At 41.4% G+C, this 25,815-nt stretch overlaps 1 protein-coding gene across 5 annotated transcripts in view; it reads right to left on the bottom strand.

Annotated features, from left to right (window-relative positions):
• The window catches only part of ARNT2 (aryl hydrocarbon receptor nuclear translocator 2), a 182,129-nt gene that overhangs the window by 71,366 nt on the left and 84,948 nt on the right, over positions 1–25,815 (bottom strand). For all 5 annotated transcript variants that reach the window (XM_089687644.1, XM_089687642.1, XM_089687645.1 and 2 more), the window contains one exon: positions 1,779–1,881. In XM_089687644.1, coding sequence (XP_089543770.1) covers positions 1,779–1,881 — 103 coding nt within the window. The remainder of the gene's footprint in view (positions 1–1,778; positions 1,882–25,815) is intronic.

Raw genomic sequence — 25,815 nt, forward strand, 5'->3', positions numbered from 1 at the left:
TTTTTTATTTGCTAAATTAACAAAAAAAAGACTAAAAATTTTGAAAAAAAAAAACACGTTTTTCTTTGTTTCTGTTATAAAATTTTGCAAATAAATAATTGTTCTTCATAAATTAGGCCAAAATATATTCTGCTATATGATGGTGAAAAAATACCTTTGGTACACAGATCTGTCATTGGTTGTGTCCGAGGTACGTAGCCGGTGACAGATCTTGCCATACCACGCCCCTCGGGGGCCCGTGCGAGGTGCAACCTGGAAGGACGTTATATGATGCCCACCCAGATCTACATCATTTTGCTATTGGCTGGGCGGGAACAGGTTAAAGAAGAACTCTGGTGTACCTGAAAATTCAGATATAGTTTTAAAATTAACTACTTGACCTCCAGACATTTTTACCCCCCTTATCACCAGGGAATTTTATTTCTATTCAGCACTGTGCTGCTTTAACTGACAATTTTGTGGCCATGCAACACCGTATGCAAATAAAATTTATATCTTTTTTTCACACAAATAGAGCTTTCTTTTGGTGGTAATTGATCACCACTGGGAAAAAAATAACAAAAATGTTGAACCCCCCCCCCCCCCTCCCCACACACACACACATTTCTCTTAGTTTCTGTTCTAAAATTTTGCAAACAAATAATCTTTCTTAATAAATTTAAACCAAACTGTATTCTGCTACATTTCTTTGGTATAAATAACCAAAATCAGTGTATATTATTGAGTCTGTGTGAAAGTTATAGCGTCCACAAAGTATGGTATATATTGGAAAATGGATCAATGCTGATGTGCTGACGGCTCATTTCTTGAGGCCCTTAACTGCCAGGACAGTAAAAATACCCAAATGACTTCTTTTTGGAAATTAGACAGTCCAATATAATTGGAGGTATGGTGAGTTACTTGAAGTTGTAATTTTTTGTCACAATTTTTTGGAAAATTAAGAAATTAAACAAAATGTGTTTTTTTCACATTATCTTTTTCATACTGTCACCAGTGCAGTACAGCATTATCATATGACTGGTGTGGCAGTGATCAAGGATAATGACTTGTAAAACTATGTAAAAAAAATGTTATTACATTTTTAAACATTTTTTCTTTTTTTGCATACTTTCACCAGAGTAGTACTACTCTGGGGGGGTGATCAGAGATATTTTTTTTTACACGTTTATTGCTTATAACAATGATGAGCAATAGTTTTAGATGTCATGAATGGCTTTCCAGTCATGACAGCTTGCTACCATTGAATTGACATGTGAATCACATGGTACAGGTAGCCAAGTACCACGTAATATTTGTAGGCCAATCACAGCATCTCAACAGTAATCAAGCTGTCATGAATGGAAAGCCATTTATAACAGTTTGCTCACATAAATATCATGTGATCACTAAGACTGGTCATAGCGATCAAATGATACCCCAGCCGCTCATAGTGGCTAGGTACCAAGCGGCATGATCCGCTGTGTCACGTGATTGCCCCAGCGGGCACGCCAGTGCACGTGTGCCAGGCGACATTCCAGTATGTTGCTTTGTCTGGCTGTGCCACCCACCCGCAGTAAAATTACTGTGGGTGGGAAGCAGTTAAGAACTGTTGCAACCACAAATAATATTAAATACAATGGAGGGGCATTAATAAAGAATGGTGCAAGCACCATGCTTGCACCACTCTGCTAAACCCAAAAATGGAGCAGATGCTGCTCCTAATTAACAAAGGGCTAAAGACAGTTTTCCATCTATTAGTAAATTAATGTACATACTATACATCAGGATACTATTATTACCTCAGTCGGCAAATAAATGAACGACGGGATCCCATACACATTCGCATTGAGGATTGTTGCCCTTCTTTCTTCACCGTACCGGTTTTCAAGTCCAAAATCCGCCCTGAGAAAAAAAAAAATGGAATGATTCATTTTACCTTTCAGTTTCTTATTAAATTAACATTTTCATCAAGCTGGCTTTTAAAGGATACTCAAATTTCTGTTAATAAGTTAATGCAGGAAAATTAACATTTCCTAGACCTATGACGTTTATAGCGTCTGAAATGTTTTCTAACGATCTGCCTGCTCCCTTGCAAAAATGTATTTTAGTGGTGACTTTAAACTTTTTATGCCAGCACATTAATAGATGTGATGCAGTCTATCAACTCTCATTATCCATTAATCACATCTCCAACTGCCTACACCCATGCCTCATGGGTGGTGAGGAAAATGCCATTGTTCTGGCCCACCCTTTTCCTCTTTGTCTGATAATGGAATGTATGCCAATGTATCACACAACGGTGACAGAAAAATAATGTCTTGTTCTGGCACTGTGCACACAGTCAGTACAGATATACACAAACAGAGATGAATGGTTGGTCAATTTTAAATATTACATATTGCAACTTGCATTGTTGATTCTTGCTAGCAGGTAGAGGTTGTGGTTCCTTTTCATGTGTCTCCCTTTCTTGTCTCTTAAAGGAAACACTCTTTACACAGCTCATAAACTCAAGCTGAGCTTGACACAAACACACAAATAAATCAGAAAAGTGACTTATTCCCATCAGGCAGTTCAATCTCAGGTTTTAATCAGACCATGCAAGCCTCCAGGCATGCAGCTACAGCTGTTTAATAGTGATTTAGTTTTGCTTTGTTACATAGTTACGTAGTTAGTCTGGCTGAAAAAAGACAAAAGTCCATCCAGGTCAACCATAGAAAAAAAAAAAAAAGTATAATCCTATACCCACAATTGATCCAAAGGAAGGCAACCCCCCCCCCCCCCCCAGCAAAGCACAAACCAATTTGCTCCTGCTGGGAACAAAATTCATTCCTGATCTCCCGAGAGGCAATCAGATATTCCCTGGATCAACTGTCTAAGTCCCGCTAATGCTATTCTGCTGTCCAGTGAGAGTGTGTTTCCTGACCGCTGACGCATTCTCACTAGATAAGGAAAGGACAAAAGACAGGGTTTAGAAATGACATCAGAGGAAGTCAAGCCCCAGCTTACCAAAAGGAAATCAAAGAGAGGCAAATAAGTTGTTTTTCTGGGTAGTAAGGTTGATAGCAGGCATTTTGTTGTATCTGCCTGTAGGCAGAACTTTTATTCCACAATTTAGAAATGTAGCACAGGTTTAAGGATAATAATATGGAGAAACACCACTACTAAGTTCATTTTTACTTAGGAAGCTCAAGTCTGTCCTCCTAAATGTAATTCAACAAATCCTGAAAAAAACACATCTTTTTATTAAGGTGTACATTCAGATCAGGGGCGGACTGACCATTCGGGTACTCGGGCACTGCCCGAGGGCCCCATGAGATGCCACTGATACCTTTCATAGGCTTTTTTTGGGTGTGGTTTGTGTGGGTGAGGACACAGGGTCCCCATTAACCCCTATTGCCCGGGGGCTCCATAGGTTGTCAGTCCGCCCCTGATTCAGATCCATTTACTTGCCATTAAACAGAAATGCAAAACTACTCGCAATTCAGATCAAGGCCTGGATTTGTATAAAAGTTATATGGCCCAGTGTGGTAACGTTTTAGAGAATGCTACCTATTTCATTACATTAAATAGAATTTGGGTTCCCTGGCAATATCAAACATTGTTTGCATGAACAGAACATGCTAGCTTAGGCTGTAATATACTGTAGTAGCTTGTGCTATGTACAGTAATTGGCACAGTGTTCTGGTAGCAGTATCAGAGGCTTCTCTTCCACGCCCGGATATAAAAAAAGAGTTGCCTGTGCTGCAGCACCACCATTTAAGAGAAGCATTGTATTTTTTCTAATGAAAACAAGGTTACTTTGGCAGAGGTGGAGGTCATAACATCATCTGCCTCGGTCAATGAAAAAAATATAAGACTTCTCCTAAATGGCAGGGATGCTGTACAACTGAAAGTACTGTGGAAGTCTCTGGTACTGCTGTGCTTCTTACTGTACTGTTTCTGCTGAAGGAGCCTGCTGATGGGTGAAAAGGCTGACTGCTAAAAGAACATAGAAAACAGTACCAGAGCCACCATTTTGTTTTGGAAAACCAATTAGGGGGCACTCTATTAGGAGCAGACTTGAGGTTAGCTAGTGGCTTGGAAGAGCAGATGTTTTGTTTTATGTTCTGGACTTGCTATACTGAATAAAAGAGCAGGACCTGCTTGGACTGTTCCTAGATGTCCTTGTGTCATCCATGGTTTACTGCTGCCAATACCTGTGTCCCCTATACCTGTTATTGCTTAATACACAACGCTGACACTATATAAATAAGGATTGATAATGACAACTGTTGTTCAATGCCTATAACTGAGCCCTTTTCCATTAGACCTTACTGATATTAAATGAATTGCTTATCAAAGAAAAAACATTTAAAGCCCACGCAAAATTTCAGTTTAAATTAACTAAATGCTGTATTAAAACAAAAGGTCTGCAGAGTCATAGTTTTTGAAACTTCAAAAGGCAGCCACAGCCTGTGTAAAAATGCATGTCCCCAAAAACGCTTTGTGAAGAAGCAGTGATCTCTTTGCAGAGGTCTTACACACCCCCTGCTGAGTCAGACCTGGAGCTCCCCAATAAGTGGTTATCATAATGCTGATGGGTAGTATACGCTTTGCTGATTACAGAGCTTTAGATCTGATTAAGCAGGGGGCATGTTGGACCACTGCAATGAGACCACTGCTTTCCCACAGACAGCAAGGGTACCACTTTGCAGCTGCTGGCAAAAGCCAGGCTTTTCTGCTCAGGCTGTGACTGCTTAAGCAAAGAAAACAAACTCTAAGACAGTGGTCACCAAACTGGCCCATGGGTCGGATGTGGCCCTTTGCTTGCCCATATCTGGCCCTTGGGGCACCATTCTGTCTATTGACAATAACAATGGTGCACCAATCCATCCACTGACATCAATGATGGGGTACATTCCATAGACTGATGCCAGTCAAAGGGTACCATTCCTTCCACTGACACCAATGATGGAGCATCATTCTTCCCACTAACAAAAATGATGGAACCCTGTTCCTCTCACTAACACAAGGGTCACTATTCCTCCGATTAAAACCAAGGATGGGGCATTGTTTACATCCACTGACGCCGGGCATTTTCTACTCCCACTGGCCATAGTCTGGCCCCCCCTAAAGCCTAAAGGACAGTAAACGGGCACTTTGTTTAAAACGTTTGGAGACCCCTGCTCTAAGACATCGAAAGCCTTTTGTTTTAATGCATTCGTAAGGTATATAGTTAATATTTAAACTAAAGGTTTAAATAGACTTTAACATACATGAATAAAGTCACTTTAGACTGTAATGTTTTTTTCTCATCTTCCTGGTTGATGGTATACACAGACATCTGATTTTATCTGGTCTTTCAGTAGCAGAATAAAGGATGGGAATTCTCCTACATGTTTTGTTAATTAATTAGACTGTGGTTATAAAACCAGAACTGTGTGTGACATATGGCTTGGATGAGCCCTAGCCAGGTTTTTCCTGTTATGAGCAGTGCTGGTTAGAAGAACATGTGTCTGGCATAATACAACCAACTGTGACAGATTATCTGGGTTCAGAGGACAGTCACTATAAGCCTATTGCAGGATAGAACAGATAAAACAGATAGATTGGACAACAAGTAACAAGGATAACCTCGATCCTGAAGAACGTAAGGCACTCAATGAACTAAGGGAAGCTAAGCAACTCTTAATTAAGAGGAGTGATAAAGGAGGAAATGTTGTCTTGATGAGTGAGACACTTTATTTAAATGAAGTAAGACGTCAATTAGATGATTGTGTGACCTATAAACAAGTAGACACTAACCCCTTCCCAGCCCTGGTGGGCATGATTAATGACAAACTGAATATGGAAGTAGCCGTAATTACTAACCGTGAATTTAACTATCTTAAGGTTCGAGACTATAAGATACCGAAGGTACATAAGAGCTTAATAATGGTAGAAGTCTTATGTTCAACCAAACAAAACCAAATAAAAACCTAAAAAACTACCAATACAATAAAAAAAGATAAAAAAAGCAGCATGCACCCATAAACTGTTCCACCACTAAAAAAAATAATAAAAATAGTGCTGCACTAACAAGTATTAATGATAAACTCGATACATATAAAAAAAAAAAAAAAAATATATATATATATATATATATAAATAAAACGTCCTCATGCAATCAACAAATATATATAGTAACAGTGTATATTCCACTAAAATATCTAGTGTGGATGAGGTCCACATATAGAGAAAAACCTTAACACGGGTTATATAGCATATTGGACCAATAATAAACAGTGAAATATATATAAGATGAGAATCATATAGCATCAATGCAGTGCAAAATACCAGTCCATAAGGTGAATAGCAGAAAATAAACTGTGACTCTTCTCCTTTACTGTGCTTGTGTGATATCCACCAGTACCAGGCATGCAAGCTCACCTCATAAATTTACCCACATCACATATTTCAAAAACATCAGTAATCCTCGATACACCCTGGTCAATTGGAGCTCAACAACACTGAGAACCATATAGCAGATGTCACACATAAGTGAACAAGAGAGAGGGGATCTCCTAGTGCAGTAGAGTTAATTTTATTTAAAAAAAACCATCAGAAATGCAAGAAATACACTCACACGGGAAAAGGGCTGCAAATGCCCTCAAACAGCATGGTATTTTGGAAACTAAAATGGCGGAGACTGCGGCCACAACCGGAAATGATGTCACCACGCTTCCGTCAGACGCATTGCATCACACATCACATGACTTCATCTCTCTTGTTCACTTATGTATGACAAAAATGGGATTCCAGTGGGACAATTTCTCCACATTAAATGGAACTGTACTGTAAGGATATAGTATCCAACACAGTGGTAACTGTGAGAATAAATACAACGCTCCCAACTGCCACGTCCTATTCAAACTATTGGGAAAGAAAGAGGTCCACTGAGTGGACTTTATGGGCACTACAACAGTATTAATTAAAATTATTGCTTTATTGAACATAGATAAATGTACAACAATTATTAAAATCCTCTGCAGAGAGTGTACTCCCCCAATGGAATTGTACACTCAGGTGTCCGTTTAGGACACAGAGAATAGCTGCGATTCAATGGATCTCAGCTATTCTCTGGTCATTCACAGTTTATGACACTCAGGAGACCATGTCAGCTCTTCTCTGGAGATCTGTGTTCTCCCTCCAGATTCTCAAGCCCAGAGCTGGAGAATCAGAGGGACTGAAAACTAAGCAGAGATAATTTACCTCTGCTTAGTAAACTGATCTTTTACTGTAATCTCGCGAGATTATAGTAAAATGAGCCGTTTTACAGAGTTTGTAGACCGTTCTCCCTTCGTTCGGAGAACTGCTTCATAAACTGCATTCACAGGAGAACTGTGTTCTCTGAGAATGCCGGAGAACTGAGCAGCGATCTATTACCGCTGGTTCATAAACGGACACCTCAGTGCAGTTACAAATCGTGTAGGTACATATAACATTGATCCTAGACTGTAAGCTCGAAAGGGCAAGGCCCTCTAACCCTCGTGTATTGTGTATTGTTTTGCTACTGCATTGTCTCATGTCTTGTCCCCCATTCTAATGTACAGCGCTGAGCAAACCCTTTGGCGCTATATAAATACTCTATAATAATAATAATAATACATCCCACAGTAAAAGTATACTATAACCTGATACGTGTTTGAAAACAGATATTCTGATATCAATAGCTGTAGTGACGCGACATGTTTCGAGATGATATCGCTTCTTCAGGAGTTAGATTTCTACATAAAGAAAATGATGTAAATTTTAAAACGACGTATTATGTTAACCAGTATTCATCATAATGAGGTAGGATTGTATCCTCTAAAAGGATCCCTACAGTTATACTTTTAGAGGGATTTATCTTATGTGTCATTACGATCCATGCACCCACCTGAAACCGTGTATGGGCCTTGGTGTGTACATGTGTATGCATATAGAATATGTGGAGCTGTAATTTACGCAACAATTGATAGCCTTATTATACCCAACTTGGGTCAAGCTTTCACAAAATTATATAATTATATACATATACTACAATTGACGTCTGGACGTCCTTATTTGACATTGGTTTTAATTGTGTCTTGTATGTTCTCATGTAGTCGTGGTTATTGAGCATTGTGTGGTACCTTATTATGGTTACATCGCAAACTAATAGCAATAATATTGAATAAATACAATTTTTAATTCACTATAGTCTGCTACAAGCCTTGTTTGCTGTCCAGTTAGCCACTTATCTCATGGGATGGGCTATGCCCACTCATGCAATATTTTTTGTTTTTGCTATTGCAGGACAAACCTGCTTGAACTGTTCCAGGGCGCCCCTGTCTTGTGCTTGGTTTACTGCTGCCAATACCAGTTGAGCCTTTCCTCTTAGTTAATGCTAATGACAACTGGTGTCCTTTGCCTATAACTGGGCTGTTTTCCATTAGACCCTTAAATCATCAGAAAAGCATACTGATTAAAAAAAAACTTTCAACTTAAATTAGCTGAAACATTTTGAGTGCATCAAAACAAACGTTGTGTAAAGTCTTAGGGCCAGGTCACACTACAAAAATACACTCCGGATGCATTCTGGATACGTTTTTGCTTACAGTTCACACCACACGCAGTCCCAGTGCAGTTTTGATGCCATTTGCCATGTTCCAGTATGGTTCTGTGCAAAAAAAAATGCAGCATGTTCTACTTTTTTTTCTGCATTGGAAACTGACTGGAACGGACCGCACTGGTGTGAACTAGGGCCATTGGAATACATGGAAAACACTGTGCATGCATTTTTGATGCCGAAAAAAAGCGCACTGAACTGCTTCTAGTGTGAACTAGCCCTTAAGGAATTTTTTTTTTAATGCAGTGACAGCTTAGGTTAAAAAAGCATGCCCCCAAGATCACTAGCTCTCTGTGTGAGGTAGCAGTGATCTCTTTGCAGAGATTAGACACACAGCCAATGTGTTGGAGTCAGAGCTCTCCAATCAGTGGGAAGCAAGAGCTGTGCTAATAGCAGAGCTATAGGTCTATATCAGGCATGTTAAACCTCTGCAATAAAACCATTGCTTCCACACAGAGAGCAAGGACCCCTTTCCGCAGTTGCTGGCAGGGGACAGACTTTTCTACTCAGACCATGGCTGCTTTAGAAATAAAATGTACTGTAATCGCCCATTCACATTAGCCACTTGCTAAATTGCTTTGTTCCATCATGTGAGTTGGTGTTCCTTTTGCTGTGCAGTATTTCCTTTTTTTTCATTTAAAAAGTCATTAAACCTAGCCTATGAAAAACTCTCATTACATGCATACTCACAAAGCCTCTAAAGCAATCATTTTGTTTACAGTGAACTATACCTGGTTGATCCTGCTTTCAGTTGTCCCTCCCATCTTCTCTCTGTCCCCATTGCATGCTCAGTTTCAGTTCCCCTCTCAGCTCTTCATTTGCTTCTTTTTCTTATCTGTGCAGCCCACATGACTAGGAGTCTCACATGTAGCCATATACAGTACACAAAGGTACAATTGTATACACAGTGGTAACTGACACTCCCCCCTTCCTATTGCTAAAGACATTGGGGGTGGGATATAGTATGCTGATTGATCACACTCACTAATCAACTAAATAAAATTGTTTTAATATAAATTTGCAATAAATATATCAAATGTGTTTGATACCTGTAAAGTAAAAAAAATAGCCTTGGATGCAACTGTGTGTTTTACTACAGAGACATGCTGCTTTGTGTCTTTCTGCTGCGCAGAGAAATACAAAGCAGCATGTCCTTGCTGGCAGGAGAGAGACCTGTGTTGTTTACACACAGTTCTCTCCCCTGTCAGCTTTACACAGTGATCACCGGATGCCAGTGGGGAATCTCTGGCTGTGACCCGGTGATGGACATCCCTAGCCACCAATGGTGGCGTGGGTAGGGCGGCGAGCGCCCACCCCCTACCCGGAAATGCAAATCATGTATATATACGTGATTTTGCGCAGTCCTGCCACCCTGTAGCAGTACTTCTACCACAGGGCGGAGTGCAAGGCGTTAACACTTAGCAAGCTCCAGAAAAATGCAGCATGTTTGCATTTTTTCACTTCGCACCACAGGTCAGCGTTTTGGTGCAAATGAGGCACATAGAAAGCAAAATTATTTATGTGCCCTTTTGGCTGGCTTTGATCAAGTGTAGAAAAACAACAGTCAACGAACAGGCCCTGGACATTGTACACCTTTTTAGTTGATGCACCTGAAATGTATGTTTCTATTTTAAAGTAGAGGTTTAATTGGGCTTTAACATGTATGAAAAATGTCACTTTAATCTTTGATATTTTTTTCTTCTAATTTTCCTGGCTGATGGTGTACACAGTCATCTGATTTCATTAGATTATTTTTTATAGCAGAATAAAATGAGATTTCTGGTACATTTCAATAAATATTTAGCCTATGGTTATAAAACCAGAACTATGTGTGACATATGGCTTGGATGAGCCCTAGCCGGGCCTTTCCTGTTATCTTCAGTGCTGGTTAGAAGAACATGTGTCTGGCATAATACAACCAGCTGTGACGGGATATCAGGACAGTCACAATGAGCCTTTATATCAAGATACTTTTCTGCTAATATAGTAGTAATTGTGTGTGTATATATATATAGCTCCAGAGAAGATAGATTGTACAGAGTCATCCCTGCAAAATTGATGACATACTGTTATTAAAGTGCCAGTACACCCACAATAAAAAAATGCCGATGTGGTTTGTATTTATCAATGCAATAATTATCTAAGTGCTCATGCTTTTAATGTCTCCTTTTTTTAAATTAGCTGGTGATCCTGACAGCGGTTCCTACTTCCTTCCTCATGATGACAATAAGACCAAGTTACTTTCTGATTTCTAGTTGTCGATCTGTTATGGGCTTTGTGACGCATAAGTGTACTGGACAACTTCTGAGCATACGGCATCCTGAACACTCTATTAGCCTGCCTATGATCATACAGAATGTTGTGCCTCATAGACTGCTCCTAGATGTAGATTGACAAAAGCTTCCTTAGGAAGTATTGCTGTTAATACCGAAGTGAACAGTGCTACAGAGCTTCTGAGACACGACACTGGAACAAGGTGCCGAGCATTGCTTTGAGGCTTCACATACAGTCATCAGAGTTAGGGACAGAAAAGTGGATGAAGAGGTCTGTGTCGCTGTGGTTTAGTTGGTGATTTTTTTAATAGCTTATACATGTGATTTCTAAGTTGCATGTGTTGTTTTTCAAGCTAGGCTCCCTCTATTGAAATGCAAATGAATCCACAGGAAGCTCCTTACAGGAAATGAGGTAGCAGGGGGAGGGAAGGACATTTTGAACAAGCCATGTGCTGAGAAAAAGACAGAGTTGTTCTGAAAGACAAAGGAAGAACACACTTGTTCTGAAGATGGATGAGGAAGCAGTAAGACTTTGAAGGAACCATGAGAAGATTCCTTCACCAGGAAATCCCAAGTTGAGTAGCTGTTTAGTATACCTATTGCATACCGATTGTACATGCTTATTTGCTAGGAAGATAGTCAGCTTGTGCATTTTGTAGGCATATTTTGTTATACTTTCCATGCTATGACTTGTGTATCCTGAAGTTGTACTGTATGTGCAGATTTTGTTTAATAAAAGCATTATTACACTACAGAGGTCTAAGCTTCCTTGGCTTTTATCGCAAAAACCTTTAAATAGACTCAAAGCAAAAACAAGGTCACATGACTATTCAGAAAAAGAACAAAAACAGGTATTTATTGGTATTGTTAGCATTTTCTACACTTGAGCACCACAAACCAAAAAATTTACTAAGTAACTTTTTAATATTCAAAGCAAACTCATCCATCCATCCATGTCTCCATACTTTATTTCATTGGGAAATCACTTTGAAAAACATCCCACTAGCATGTCTAGCTATGGCCATCTTGAGGAGGGGGCAGAAGAGTCATTTAGCATTTGCTTTCTGGAATCATTCTGCCCTTCCCCACCTCCAAAATGGTCATGAAGACTCCTGGGATGTATTACATCATTTTGGCCTAGGCTAGATACCAAGAAACAGTCCACCGGAAAACTTAAGAAATAAAAAAATACCAGTGCCCATCCAAAACCACAATATCAGTTTGGTTGTACCCTATAAAGTTTGCCTGAACTAAAAAAGCACAGACCTGCTGTCTTATGATGGACATCCAGGAATGTTTATTGTGCCTAATCAGTACCCAAAAGAATTTATCTTTGGCTTGAATACCTCCTGAAAACAAGTGGTACAATTACTGTGCCTATTCACTCCTGAAACTCCAACCTCATAGCTGTACCTGAGGAGCTGCAATGCAAAAATATCCCCAAAGCCCTGCATATACCAAGATTCTCAGCTCCACACAGAGACATGGCATAGAACAAGGCATAGTAAGTTAGTTATGGAGAAAAGATCAGCTGGAAGGAGCCTATAGGCTGGCCTTTCTCAACCTTTTAACCCCAATAAACCCTACTAAAATTAATTCTTTGAGGACCAGTTGAAATAATGTCCCTTAAACTGGTGATCAGTGGAAATGGCCCTTTTACAGTGATGGTGAGAATTCCACCTTTACAGAAAGTTAAAAAGACCTTTGATGTCATGCCACTGGTTCTGCCAGGTGCCATTTGACTAGGAACTATCCAGGTGCCAACAGATGGAAGGTCAATTAGGGACAGCTCAAGGAACCCCTAGCACACTCTGGAGGAACCCTTGTTGAGAATGGCTGCTATAGTCAATACTAGTAATGAGTCCTTTGCTTTTGTTGAGAAAAGCTTCCAAAAATCAGTTCCTGTTTAAGATGCACATGCTTAGATCACATGCTTTTGTGCTCTGAAATGAATGATGACAGGTTTTTAAAGATAAAATAAGTTAATATAATACACACAAAATGGTTAGCATATATAAACAGTTGCAATGTATTCACTATTATTTTGACGAATAATCTGGGATGCTGACTGCTATGGAATCACAGCTGTTCTATATATCCATAATGGGAAACAAATGCTCTTCCAACGTGGCACCAATGAATATGAAAGTCCACAGAAGAGCATATATATTTGTTGGAGCAATTGCTGAGTGATTATGTTATTTAATTTCCTATCTTGCAAGGGAGAGCCTGAATACATGCTCTGTACCAGAAAATGTACGCAATGTTCTGAAATTTCAGGTTTCATACATGAAAACTGTTTTAAGCATACTGTATATATGAACAGCTCAATTATCTGACCAAACACATTTAATTAAAATGTGCTATAGGTACATACAGTTGAGTTGCACGACACTATGGTTGAAGTTCTATATATGATATGACTAATTAAATAAGACTGAAATAGGATTAGAAAATGGTGAAATGGCCCTGGGCCATATATAGAACATACACTACATGGGTAGCTATGTTGTATATGACAAATAACCAGTCTGTTTCCCAAAAGCTGGAAAGTAAGTGGTCTGGACCTCACACAGCCCTTACAACTCATTGCAGCTTGGCCCTAGATGACTAGCTGGCTCATTGAAAAAAAACAAATGGACTCTTTTATCCAGACAAGAGAGGTGAATGGAGGACTCATCCCCACTGTGCCATTGTATTCTCTCAGCGGGACTCCTCTGATTGGCTGTAGCCACTGATCAAGAAACATTTTCCAACATTCCCATTTGACAGCTGATTGTTAGAACCAGCCGAATTTTGATCCATCTATGGCCAGCTTAACAAGACTTGCTCAACAGAGAAATAGGAAAGACCAAGGCAGTAACTACAGTCATAGATGAGCATGTAATTATCAAGACATCCCAAATTCTCAGGAACTCAGTGCTGTGTGACTGTGTAGTGATTTATGCAATATTTAGCAATTTTGGATACAAGACATGGAGTAGCCCCCCCCTTTACCATCAAAACAGCCTTGATCCATTCAGGCATGGACTTCACTAGACCTCTAAAGGTATGCTGTGGTATCTGCCACCTAGTCGTCAGTTGCAGATCACTGACTCCGCTGGCTTCCCTTCTTCCCATAATGCATCTTGGTGATGCCAGGATGCATAAAGGGATACACATGCACCTGGTCATCTACAAAAACCCCATAGGCAACAAACTGCCAAGCACTGTCTGTTCTGACACCTTTCTATTGGAACCTTCATTAACTTTTTCAGTAATTAGAGCTACAGTAGCACTTCTATTGGATCGGACTACATAACCCAGGCTTTACTCCACACATGCAACAATAAGCCTTGGTTGCCCATGACCCTGTCGCTGGACAACTTTTGGTAGCTCTTGACCACTACAGGTTGAAAACATCCCACAAAAGCTGCAGATTTGGAGTTGCTCTGACCCAGTTATCTAACCATTACAATTTAGCCTTTGTCAAAGTAGCTTACCCATTTTTTTCTGCTTTCAACATATCATCTTCAAGGTCAACATGTTCACTTGCTGCCTATTATATCCCACCTACTTTCAGGGGCCACCTTGATGAGAAAATCAATAATATTCACTTTACCTGCCAGCGGTCATAAAGTTATGACTGATCGTGAGATATTGATATATATATATATATATGTATATACTGTGTGTGTGTGTATACAGTACTGCGCAAATGTTATAGGCAGGTGTGAAAAAATGCTGTAAAGTACGAATACTTTCAAAAACATATATTTTGATTGTTTATTTGTATCATTTTACAAAATGCAAAATGAGCAAACAGAAGAAAAATCTAAATCAAATCAATATTTGGTATGACTACTCTTTGGCTTCAAACCAGCATACCGTGTTTTTCGCTCCATAAGACGCACTTTTTTCCCCCCAAAAAAGGGGGGAAAATGTCAGCGCGTCTTATGGAGCGAATATGGAGCAGCCGGTCCGGTATTTCCACCGCCGCCGTGTCAGCATACCGTGTCAGCTCTGCAGTGGGACCTTACCTGTTCCTCTATCCAGCTGTCTTCCTGGCTTCTGTAGTGTATGTGACAGCCGGGTGCCAAGTGCGCATGCGCAAGAAGCGGTGCTCTTTGTGAATGGTAAGGCGGTACCTGGGACACATGACAGATCCCAGAAGCCGCTGGACCAATCACAAAGCGCAGCGCTTCTGGCTCATGCGCACTGGGCATCCGGCTTTCCGCCGAGCGCCCACACTACAGAAGCCGAGAAGACAGCGCGCGGCTGGATAGAGGAACAGGTAAGATCAAAGAACAACTCCGTGGAAGTAAGAGCGGGTACCTGTCAAATTCAGGTACCCGCTCCCCCCCCTCCCCAAAGGTCAGCAGTCATCTCCTGTACTGTGTCTGCAGTCTCTGGTCATCTCCTGTACTGTGTCCGCAGTCTCTGGTCATCTCCTGTACTGTGTCCGCAGTCTCTGGTCAATTCCTGTACTGTGTCCGCAGTCTCTGGTCATCTCCTGTACTGTGTCCGCAGTCTCTGGTCATCTCCTGTACTATGTCTGCAGTCTCTGGTCATCTCCTGTACTATGTCTGCAGTCTCTGGTCATCTCCTGTACTATGTTCGCAGTCTCTGGTCATCTCTTGTACTGTGCCCGCAGTCTCTGGTCATCTCCTGTACTATGTCCGCAGTCTCTGATCATCTCCTGTAGTGTGTCCGCAGTCTCTGGTCATCTCCTGTACTATGTCTGCAGTCTCTGGTCATCTCCTGTACTATGTCCGCAGTCTTTGGTCATCTCCTGTACTATGTCCGCAGTCTCTGGTCATCTCCTGTACTATGTCCGCAGTCTCTGGTCATCTCCTGTACTATGTCTGCAGTCTCTGGTCATCTCCTGTACTATGTCTGCAGTCCATTAGTTCAGAATTTTTTTTTTCCTGTTTTCTGCCTCTAAAACCTAGGTGCGTCTTATGGTCAGGTGCGTCTTATGGAGCGAAAAATACGGTAAGTATAATTCATCAAGCTCTTTTGAAGAAGCCCAAAGAAATGGGCAACATTGGTTTGTCAAGGAAACTTAATGCAGCAGATGAACTTGCTTGCTCATACTTACTTGCCTTTGACATCTGAAGATTTCCAGCAGTGCCATCAGCATAGAACTGGCGGAAACCAGTGGGACCCAGTTACACCCATCTACTATCCAGGGAAGTCTGGTTAGAAGTGGTCTTCATGGATGAATTGCGGCAAAAAAGCCATACCTCAGACATGGAAACAAGGTCAGAAGACTGAGATTGAGCTCTGCAGTCACTTTTGCAGCAGCTGTTTTCTTGTTCTGGTTCACAATCTTGCGCAATGTCCTCTTGTCTCTTTCGGTCAGTTAACCATGTTGACTGCCCTTATGCTTATCTGACAACGTTTTCCCAGAAACTGTATATGCCGTCATAACCTTTGATACCGTACCTCGTAACATGGTGAATAAATAGGCAACTTCAGTCACAGAGGCATGAGCTAAGGGGGCACCAACAACTTGCCCTCTTTGAAACTCAGTAAGCTCTGACATGACTCCACATTGCTAGCAGCGCACGCAGTGGATGAAGAAAGTGAGTCTTCCCACCTGTTAGAGCCCATTCACACTTGTGCAAATTGTCATGCGATTTTTGGGTCCAAAGTCACATGACAAGTTGCACCCCATGTTTTCAACAAGTAGCATTTAAATCTGCACGACTTAAAGCCACAGCGACTTGAAATTAGTTAGTTAATAATGCTGTAAATAAACAAGTTTTATGGTATTAGATTTGGATTACATAGATGGAACATCAACAACCACCATTACGCATACAATTGGCACTGTGACCTGGGATCATGTACATGACTTGGAGACTATTCACTGTCCAGCACTGGGCTCACTGCTGCTCTTCAATTTTATTTACCGTAAATCATAACACACTTGGTGTTAACAGCCATGATGACTCTAAAAGCATTAAGACAGAAATAAAAATGTAGGTCAACAGCTGTGATTAGCAAAGCTTTCTCTTTTACGAGTCCCCAAGATGAAGATAAAAAACATTCTAAATAACTGGAACTGTGAGGCTACACAAGAAAAGGAACCTTCGTTTGTTCCAAATTTACTTAAAAAAATGAAAAAGGCAGATGAGGGCACAGGAAAACAACAAGGAAATGAGTGGCCACTGGGGCTGTGAGGGTGTTTGATACCAGGCCAGAAATTTAGTGTTTTTTTTTAAAGGATGACTTTCACCACTAAAAACATGTTTCTTGACTGTGCCAAGACACATGTCATTATTCCAAGAGATGAGAGCACAAGGAAAGGATTAATGTGTCTGAACTGTGAAAGAAAGAGGAAAAAGATGAAGGTTTGCTAAATAAATGCTGATGTTTTTACACAGTAGAAAGTTATCCGTATGTCTGAGATACTAAACATAAAATTGCTTGAGAGGCAACTCTGTTTTGCTCCTACTTCTCTTTCATATGGCAACAAATGGTGATCAGTACCCAGAGAACCTTTCCTTTTTCTCCCAAATGTATTAAATTATTCCCCTTTCTCCCCCTCCGGTGGAACGAGGTTTCAATGACATCCTGCCTCAAAATCAAAAACTACTGCTGTTCTATCTCTCTTGCAAATGCACAACCCATGGTGTTCTCAGAATTTTTTATTATGCTTTAAGGGCCGGTTCACACCATAGAAACACAGTCCAGATGCGTTCCGGATGCGTTTCTGCATACGCAGCTTTGACATATTTTTGGTGCATTCCGGTGCATTTTTGATGCATTTTCCCCCTCTCTTTTTCCTCAATTTAAATAGGGGCATGTGCATTCCAGTGCGTTTTTAGTGTGTTTTGGTGCACTCTAGTGAGTTTTGATGCGTTTTACCGCGTTCCAGTACAGTTCTGTGCAGGAAAAATGCAGCCTATACTACTTTTTTTTCTGAAACCAGAACGCACTGTAACTTCAAGCACTGATGTGAACTATGACATTGACAACTATATAACCTACTTTCTGTGCATTTTGGATGCAGAAAAAAAGCACACTGAAATGCATGTAGTGTGAACTGGCCCTAAATGTTTATTTTGTGTGCAAGTGCGTGTGTATATATACTGTAAATGTATGTCAACATGACACAATGAGGTTGATTTACTAAAACTGGAAAGTGCTAAATTTGGTGCAGCTGTGCATGGTAGCCAATCAGCTTCTATCTTCAGCTTGCTCAATTAAACTTTGACAATAAAACCCTGGAAGCTGGTTGGTTTCTATGCAGAGCTGCACCAGATCTTCCACCATGCAGTTTTAATAACCCTAATGGTGTAAAAACTTAAGTATGATTTTCTACTTTATGTAGGGTTGGGCAACTTTGCCTTCTACAAAAGCAACATTGGTTGCTTTTATTTCAATACAGGATAAAGTTAAATGGCTATTAAGAACCTTAAATCAGAATGCTTAAATAAATCTAAAAAAACTAATAGTAATAATAATGTCCATAAAACAAAACTTAGGTAGATAGTACACAAAAATGTATCTTGAAAGAAAAAAATAAATCAGTTTTTAGACTGATTGATCTTCCCTTTGTGGCAGAGATAATATGACAAAATGCCTTGGCTTGTGGTCACTTACAATTAACTGGTACCCTCGGCATCTGCAACCACCCCATCACTTTTCATTTAGCAAGCATGGCAAGGCTATTAGTTTCTAAAAAGCATTCCTTACTATTTTTATGTGGCTATCACTTCTGCCTAGCAACACTAGGGTTGTCGGTTCCAATGACAACCACTATCTGCCTTGCATTTGCATATTTCCCGTGTCTGCATGGGTTTCCTTTGGGTACTCCGGTTTCCTTTCACACTCCAGACATGCTGGTAGGTTAATTGGCTCCTGTCTAAAATGGCCCTAGTATGTATATTTATTTATTTATTTATTTCAGGTACTTATATAGCGCCGTCAATTCACGCAGCGCTTTACATATATATATTGTACATTCACATAAGTCCCTAACCCTCAAGGAGTGTACAATGTATGAATGTGAGGTAGGGACCTTAGATTTTAGGCTCCATGAGAGCAGGGACTGATGTGAATGAACAATATACAGTAAATGTAAATGTCAGGTTTCTGTGATGTAAAAAAATTAGACAAATATAAGTAATTGCAGAACTTTTTCTACCTTTAATGTGAGCTATAAAGTGTACAACGCAATTGAAAAACAAACTGAAATCTTCGGGGGGTGGGGGGTTGTTACGTAAACATGAAAAACGAAAATAATGTGGTTGCTTAAGTGTTCACACCGTTATAACTGAGGATGTAGCTGTGTTCAGAATTAAGCAGTTACATTCAAAATCATTTTAAATAGGAGTCAGTACACACCTGCCGTCATTTAAAGTGCCTTTGATAAACCCCAAATAAAGTTCAGCTGTTTTAGTAAGTCTTTCCTGACATTTTCTTAGTCGCATCCTACAGGAAAAGCCATGGTCCACAGACAGCTTCCAAAGCATCAGAGGGATCTCATTGTTAAAAGGTATCAGTCAGGAGAAGGGTACAAAAGAATTTCCAAGGCATTAGATATACCATGGAACACAATGAAGACAGTCATCATCAAGTGGAGAAAATATGGTGCAACAGTGACATTACCAAGAACTGGACGTCCCTCCAAAATTGAAGAAAACTGGTCTGGGAGGCTGCCAAGAGACCTACAGCAACATTAAATGAGCTGCAGGAATATCTGGCAAGTACTGGCTGTGTGGTACATGTGACAACAACCTCCTGTATTCTTCATATGTCTTGGCTATGAGGTAGAGTGGCAAGACGGAAGCCTTTCTTATGAAGAAAAACATCCAAGCTCGGCTAAATTTTGCAAGAATACATCTGAAGTCTCCCAAAAGAATGTGGGAAAATGTGTTATGGTCTGATGAAACCAAGGTTGAACTTTTTGGCCATAATTCCAAAAGATATGTTTAGAGCAAAAACAACACTGCACATCGCCAAAAGAGCACCATACCCACAGTGAAGCATGGTGGTGGCAGCATCATGCTTTGGGGCTGTTTTTCTTCAGCTAGAACTGGGGCCTTAGTCAATGTAGAGGGAATTATGAACAGTTCCAAATACCAGTCAATACTGGCACAAAACCTTCAGGCTTCTGCTAGAAAGCTGAACATGAAAAGGAACTTCGTCTTTCAGCAAGACAACTAAACAAAGCATACATCCAAATCAACAAAGGAATGGCTTCACCAGAAGAAGATTAGAAATTTGGAATGGCCTAGCCAGAGCCCAGACCTGGATCCAAACGAAAATCAGTGGGGTGCTCAGAAGAAAGCTTTGCACAGGAGATGCCCTCACAATCTGACAGATTTGGAGTGTTTTTGCAAGGAAGAGTGGGTAAATGTTGCCAAGCCAAGATGTGCCATGCTGATAGGCTTATACCCAAAAAGACTGAATTCTGTAATAACATGAAAAGATGCTTCAACAAAGTATTAGTTTAAGGGTGTGTACACTTATGCAACCGTATTATTTTAGTTTTTTATTTTTACTTCCCTCCACCTAAAAGATTTCAGTTTGCTGTTCAACTGAGTTGTACAGTTTATAGGTTATATCAAAGGTGGAAAAAGTTCTGAAATGATTTATCTTTGTCTAATTTTTTTGCATCACAGAAACCTGACATTTTAACAGGGGTGTGCAGACTTTTTATATCCACTGTATATCACAAAAAATCATCATATAAGATTGTAATATTAAAAATATGTGAACATTATGTCCCTTATGTATAACCATGTATCTGTTACTGAGATCCTATTCTTATGTGACTGACGTGTTTCGTGGGAATCCTGAGGAAGCGGGTTTCCCACGAAACACGTCGGTCACATAAGAATAGGATCTCAGTAACAGATACATGGTTATACAAAAGGGACATAATGTTCACATATTTTTAAGATTATAATTTTTATGATGATTTTTTGTGATATATGTTTTTTATATATTGACATTGTTTGTAGGTGTTATACCTCTGGAAGTACATTCAGAGTCCCAATTTATATTGCCCTAAATATATTTACGCTATAGGGATGGTAACTCTCGCGGTAAAATGATTTTGTAATCTATCCTCCACATATGCCCTATAACTGCATGTACAACTCTGTATTACTAGCAGCACATTCAGTGAATGGGAAAGTGAGGCTTTCCACCTGTCTGTTAGCTAGGTCTCTCATCACACAGCGGAAGCAAAAGAATGTCACATCACTTCTGCTTTCAACACAAAACATTTATTCACTTTCACACCTGCAATCATGTACAGGGATATCCAATTCCTATTGCCCGACAGCCGGGACATGTAGTTCCGGGCACCGGGCAGGTAGTTTTTTTTTGCACTTAGCCCTGCTGCGGTCAAGCAGCAGGGCTCACCTGTCAGGAGTGCTTCCACACAGCCCACAGTGCCAGCCTCTCCCCCGCTATATGTCCAGGGCTCCGCTTGCCCATCTGCGGGCCCGAGACTGGTTCGGCAGGTGGTGCGGGATGTGGTATAGGGGAGGGAGGAAGAGAGTGGACACATCCGCTCTCCTCCCCTTCTTCTCCTGATCCAGAAGTGATGTGACGTCACTTCCGTGTCCCCGTTCAACAGATTCCTATTGAGGCCGGGAAAGAATATAATGTAATATACTATAATGAATATAATGTGAACCGCATTACATTCAGTGTAGTACAGGGGAGACATGCAGGGTCCTTTGCTGGGTCCATGCAGGGAGTGGCCTGCTTGGGCTCTCAGTGGATCACTGAGAGGCTGCATCAGGTGCTGGTCCAGACATCTGGGTGGATCCCGACTTTAAAGTCGGGATCTTTCCCCAGCCTGGACCGGATGAGTGACGTCAGCTGACAGCGGACCTTGGCCTGAAAATAGGTCACAGGAGTGCAGAATGAACTGCACTCCTGTAATCCACAGGAAGAGTACAGCCAGTGGAGCTTTGGCTGAAAAGTGTTCCCTCGCCACTTCGCGCTTCATGTTTTGCGGCTTCAGTGCTTCGCGGGTCAGCAGCCACATTGTGCAAAGGAGCGTTGTTTCATGTTGATGCGTGAGAGAGAAGGATCCCTGCATGTCAACCAAAGAGATGAGTTGACTCAGAGTACTGTACATACCACGGGCTTTCATAAAGGCGCGTGATTGGTTTCCGGTGTGACATCGACCAATAAGAGTACGAGTGGATTTATCCCTGTGAGTTGATTGTCTGCGCATCATTGCAGCCTCACTTAGCATCTTCCCTTGTTGTATCTCGCCAGTGTTGTCCATGATGTTGACTGTCTCGCATACAGTACTGTATTTTAGTGTTGTGTTGGCGATAACTTTTTTTATTAATTAAGCCCTTATAATGCTGCCTAAGCGCTGTGCCCCTGCGAAAGCTTCCTCCGGGGCGCCCAAGAGGAAGAAGATGATGACCATCAGCGAAAAAGTGAAACTTTTAGATATGATCAAAGAGGGCAGAAGTTATGCATCTGTGGCACGCCATTACGGGGTGAATGAATCTACAGTGCGGTACATCAAGAAAGAGGACGCAAACATCCGCAAAACTGCTTCAATAACCTTCAACAAAGAAGCAAAACGTGTGATAACTCCGCGTAATAACAGAATTGTGAAAATGGAAGCTGCACTGGCATTGTGGATTGCTGATTGCAGGAAAAAGACAGTGAGTGTGGACACTAATATGATCAGTACAAAGGCCAAAGCTCTCTACGACCAAATCTTGCCCGATGACGACAATGAAGAGGCTGAAGAAGGTGCTGACGAACCTCAAGCCAGTACTAGCACTGCCAGGAGTGATTCGCCTCCTCGCGGACGAGGCTTTTCAGCCAGCAAAGGCTGGTTCGAAAAATTTCAAAAAAGATACGGCCTCAGAAATGTGCTTCTGTATGGTGAGGCTTCCTTCCACGATGCTGCTTGTCGTTACGTGGAGGAAAAGTTTCCTAACCTCATCAGTGAGGGAGGCTACCTTCCTGAACAAGTTTTTAACATGGATGAAACAGGCCTTTTTTGGAAGAGGATGCCTTCACGTACATTCCTCTTCAAGGACGAAGTGAAGAGGCCAGGCTTCAAGGCTCACAAAGACCGTGTGACTGTCATCATGGCTGGCAATGCTGCAGGTTTTATGCTTAAGCCAGGCCTTATTTATAAAGCCAAAAAACCACGGGCATTAAAAAACAAAAATATGGCCCTGTTGCCCGTGTTCTGGATGCATAACTCCAAGGCCTGGATAACGAAAGCTCTGACCCTTGAATGGTTCCTCCATTGCTTCATTCCCCAGGTGAAGCTGTATCTGGCTGAAAAGGGCCTCCCCTTTAAGGTCCTTCTCCTGATGGACTGTGCAGGAGGCCATGCAACAGACCTGCAATATGACGGTGTGCAGATAGAGTTTCTGCCCCTGAACACTACATCTCTAATTCAGCCGATGGATCAAGGTGTCATTCGTGCCTTTAAGGCACTCTACACTCGCTCCACGATGGAGGGCCTCATCTCGGCAGTTGACGATGCCAATGACGAATTCACCTTGAAAGCATACTGGCGCAGTTACGACATTGCCTCATGTTTGTCTAATATTCAGCAAGCATTAAAGGACATGAAGAGTGAGACCATAAAATCTAGCTGGAAGAAATTATGGCCGAACGTGGTGCACGACTATCCAGGCTTCACTCCTGAAGAAGTTCATCACTCAGCGGTGGAGAAGGCGGTGAGGCTGGCTCACATCATAAGGAATGAAGGATTTGTCGACATGACAGAAGAAGACATCAGCGCCCTTATTGATTGCCACTCGGACCCACTGAGCGATGAAGACCTCCTTGAGATGACAAAGTCTGCAAGTGAGGAAGAAAACGAAGAGGAAGACGAAGAAGAAACTGAAAAGCGTGGCCTTTCCCTGGAGAATCTGCAACAATTGTGCAACATGGCAAGAGAGATGCAACAATTTGCACAAGACATTGACGACAATATGGTTCGAGCTGTCGAGTTCAGCAATTGCGTTGACGGGGTTATGTCCTTGTACAGGGGAATTTTGAAGGAAAAGAAAAAACAAAGACAACAACTACCCATTACCATGTTTCTCTCCAAAGTAAAGCCCCCGGCTCTACCGTCAGTGCCTCCAGCAGAAGAGTCTCCGAGTCAAGTGAGAGCCTCTCCTCTGCCACCAACACAAGACTATTCGCCTCTCTCAGAAAGCAATGTTGATTAATGTTTATTACTGTATAAGGTTTTGTAATTAACCCTATTGTAAGTAGCACTGACAGGTTTAAGTAAATACGTATACTGTACAGTACTGTTGTAATTTTTGTCTTAAATGAATAAAGTATGAATTCTGTTTACATATTTAAAACATTCTTGTACAGTACCCGCATACACAAAAATTCCTAGGGGCAAATACTACTTCGCGGTTTTTCAGCTTTCGCGGAAGGTTCTGGTCCCCATTAACCGCGAAAAATGAGGGATCGCTGTACTTCTCCTTTAAATGTGCTTTACTGGCTGGATTGGAGTTCATGGTAAGTGCTACATTTGAACTGAACCTCCACAGAAGGTATTTAAATATGGACCTGCTTTCATAAATTACCCTATGGATCTTATAGAAAATATGAAATAGCAATAAAAATAAGCCCAGAATAGGAAATCCAAACGACAAGACTGTTTAACCACTTGCCTACAGGGCACTTATACCCTCTTCCTGCCCAGGCCAGTTTTCAGCTTTCAGCACTGTCGCACTTTGAATGACACAGTCATGCAACACTGTACCCATATGACATTTTTATCATTTTTTTGAGACAGATAGAGCTTTCTTTTAGTGGTATTTAATCACCTCTGGATTTTTTATTTTTTGCAAAACAAACCAAAAGCAACAGAAAATTTTGAAAAAAAAAGTTTTTTCTTAGTTTTTGTTATAACGTTTAGTAAATAAGTGATTTTTCTCCTCCACTGATGTGCGCTAATGAGGCTGCAGTGATGGGCACTGATAGGCTGCACTGATGGGCACTGATAGGTGGCACTGATGAGGAGGCACTGGTAGGTGGCACTGATGGGCATTGACAGGCCTCACTGATGGGCACTGAAAGGCAGCACTCATATATGGCACTGATAGGCGCAACTGATAGGCAGCACTGATTGGCACTGACTGGCACTGTTAGGCGGCACTGTTAGGTGGCACTGATAGGCGGCACTGATAGGCGGCACTGATAGGCGGCACTGATAGGTGGTACTGACTGGCATTGATAGGCGGCACTGACTGGCACTGATAGGTGACACTGAAAGGCAGCTCAGATGGGCACTGATATGTGGCATTGATGTGCACTGGTAGCACTGATAAGTGGCATTGATGAGGCACTGATGGGCACTGGCAGGTGGCATTGATGAGCACTGACAGCTGGCATTGATGAGCACTGACAGGTGGTACTGCTGGGGCTACACTGATCATCAGGGCACACTGATGATCAGTGTACATGTCCTCTCTGTGGAATGCCGATTACCAGCTCTCCTCTCCGCTCGAGCGGTCATCGCGACAGCTCGTGAGGAGAGAAATGCCGATAACCGGCATTTTGCTATTTACATGCGATCAGCTTTGATTGGACACAGCTGATCACATGACTGAGCCAACATTTTCAGCTCTCTCCGTTGATCGGTGATCCGCTGTGTCCAAGGGACACAGCACACCACCGATCATCGTGCTGCGCACTCCCGGAGCTGCGCACGCGCAGTTAGAGTGTGAGGACGTCATATGATGTCCTCCTAGAACGAGAGAACCGCCTTGTGCCTGTGATTATCTTATATGGCGGGCGGGAGGCGGTTAAAAATCTGGAACTATAAGGTAGCATTTCTCAACCTTTTTTCAGTTGCAGCACTCTTTAAAAGTATACAAAATCTTGAGGCACCCAAGTCTAAAATTTAAATAACTAAAATTTTACTAATCAGGAGGAAACCTGAGCATGAGACAATGCACACAAACACCCTGACGAAATTAACTACACATC

Source organism: Staurois parvus, unplaced genomic scaffold, assembly GCF_062004578.1.
Source record: "Staurois parvus isolate SC_StPar_1 unplaced genomic scaffold, SC_StPar_1.0 ptg000432l, whole genome shotgun sequence".
NCBI classification, from domain to species: Eukaryota; Metazoa; Chordata; class Amphibia; order Anura; family Ranidae; genus Staurois; species Staurois parvus.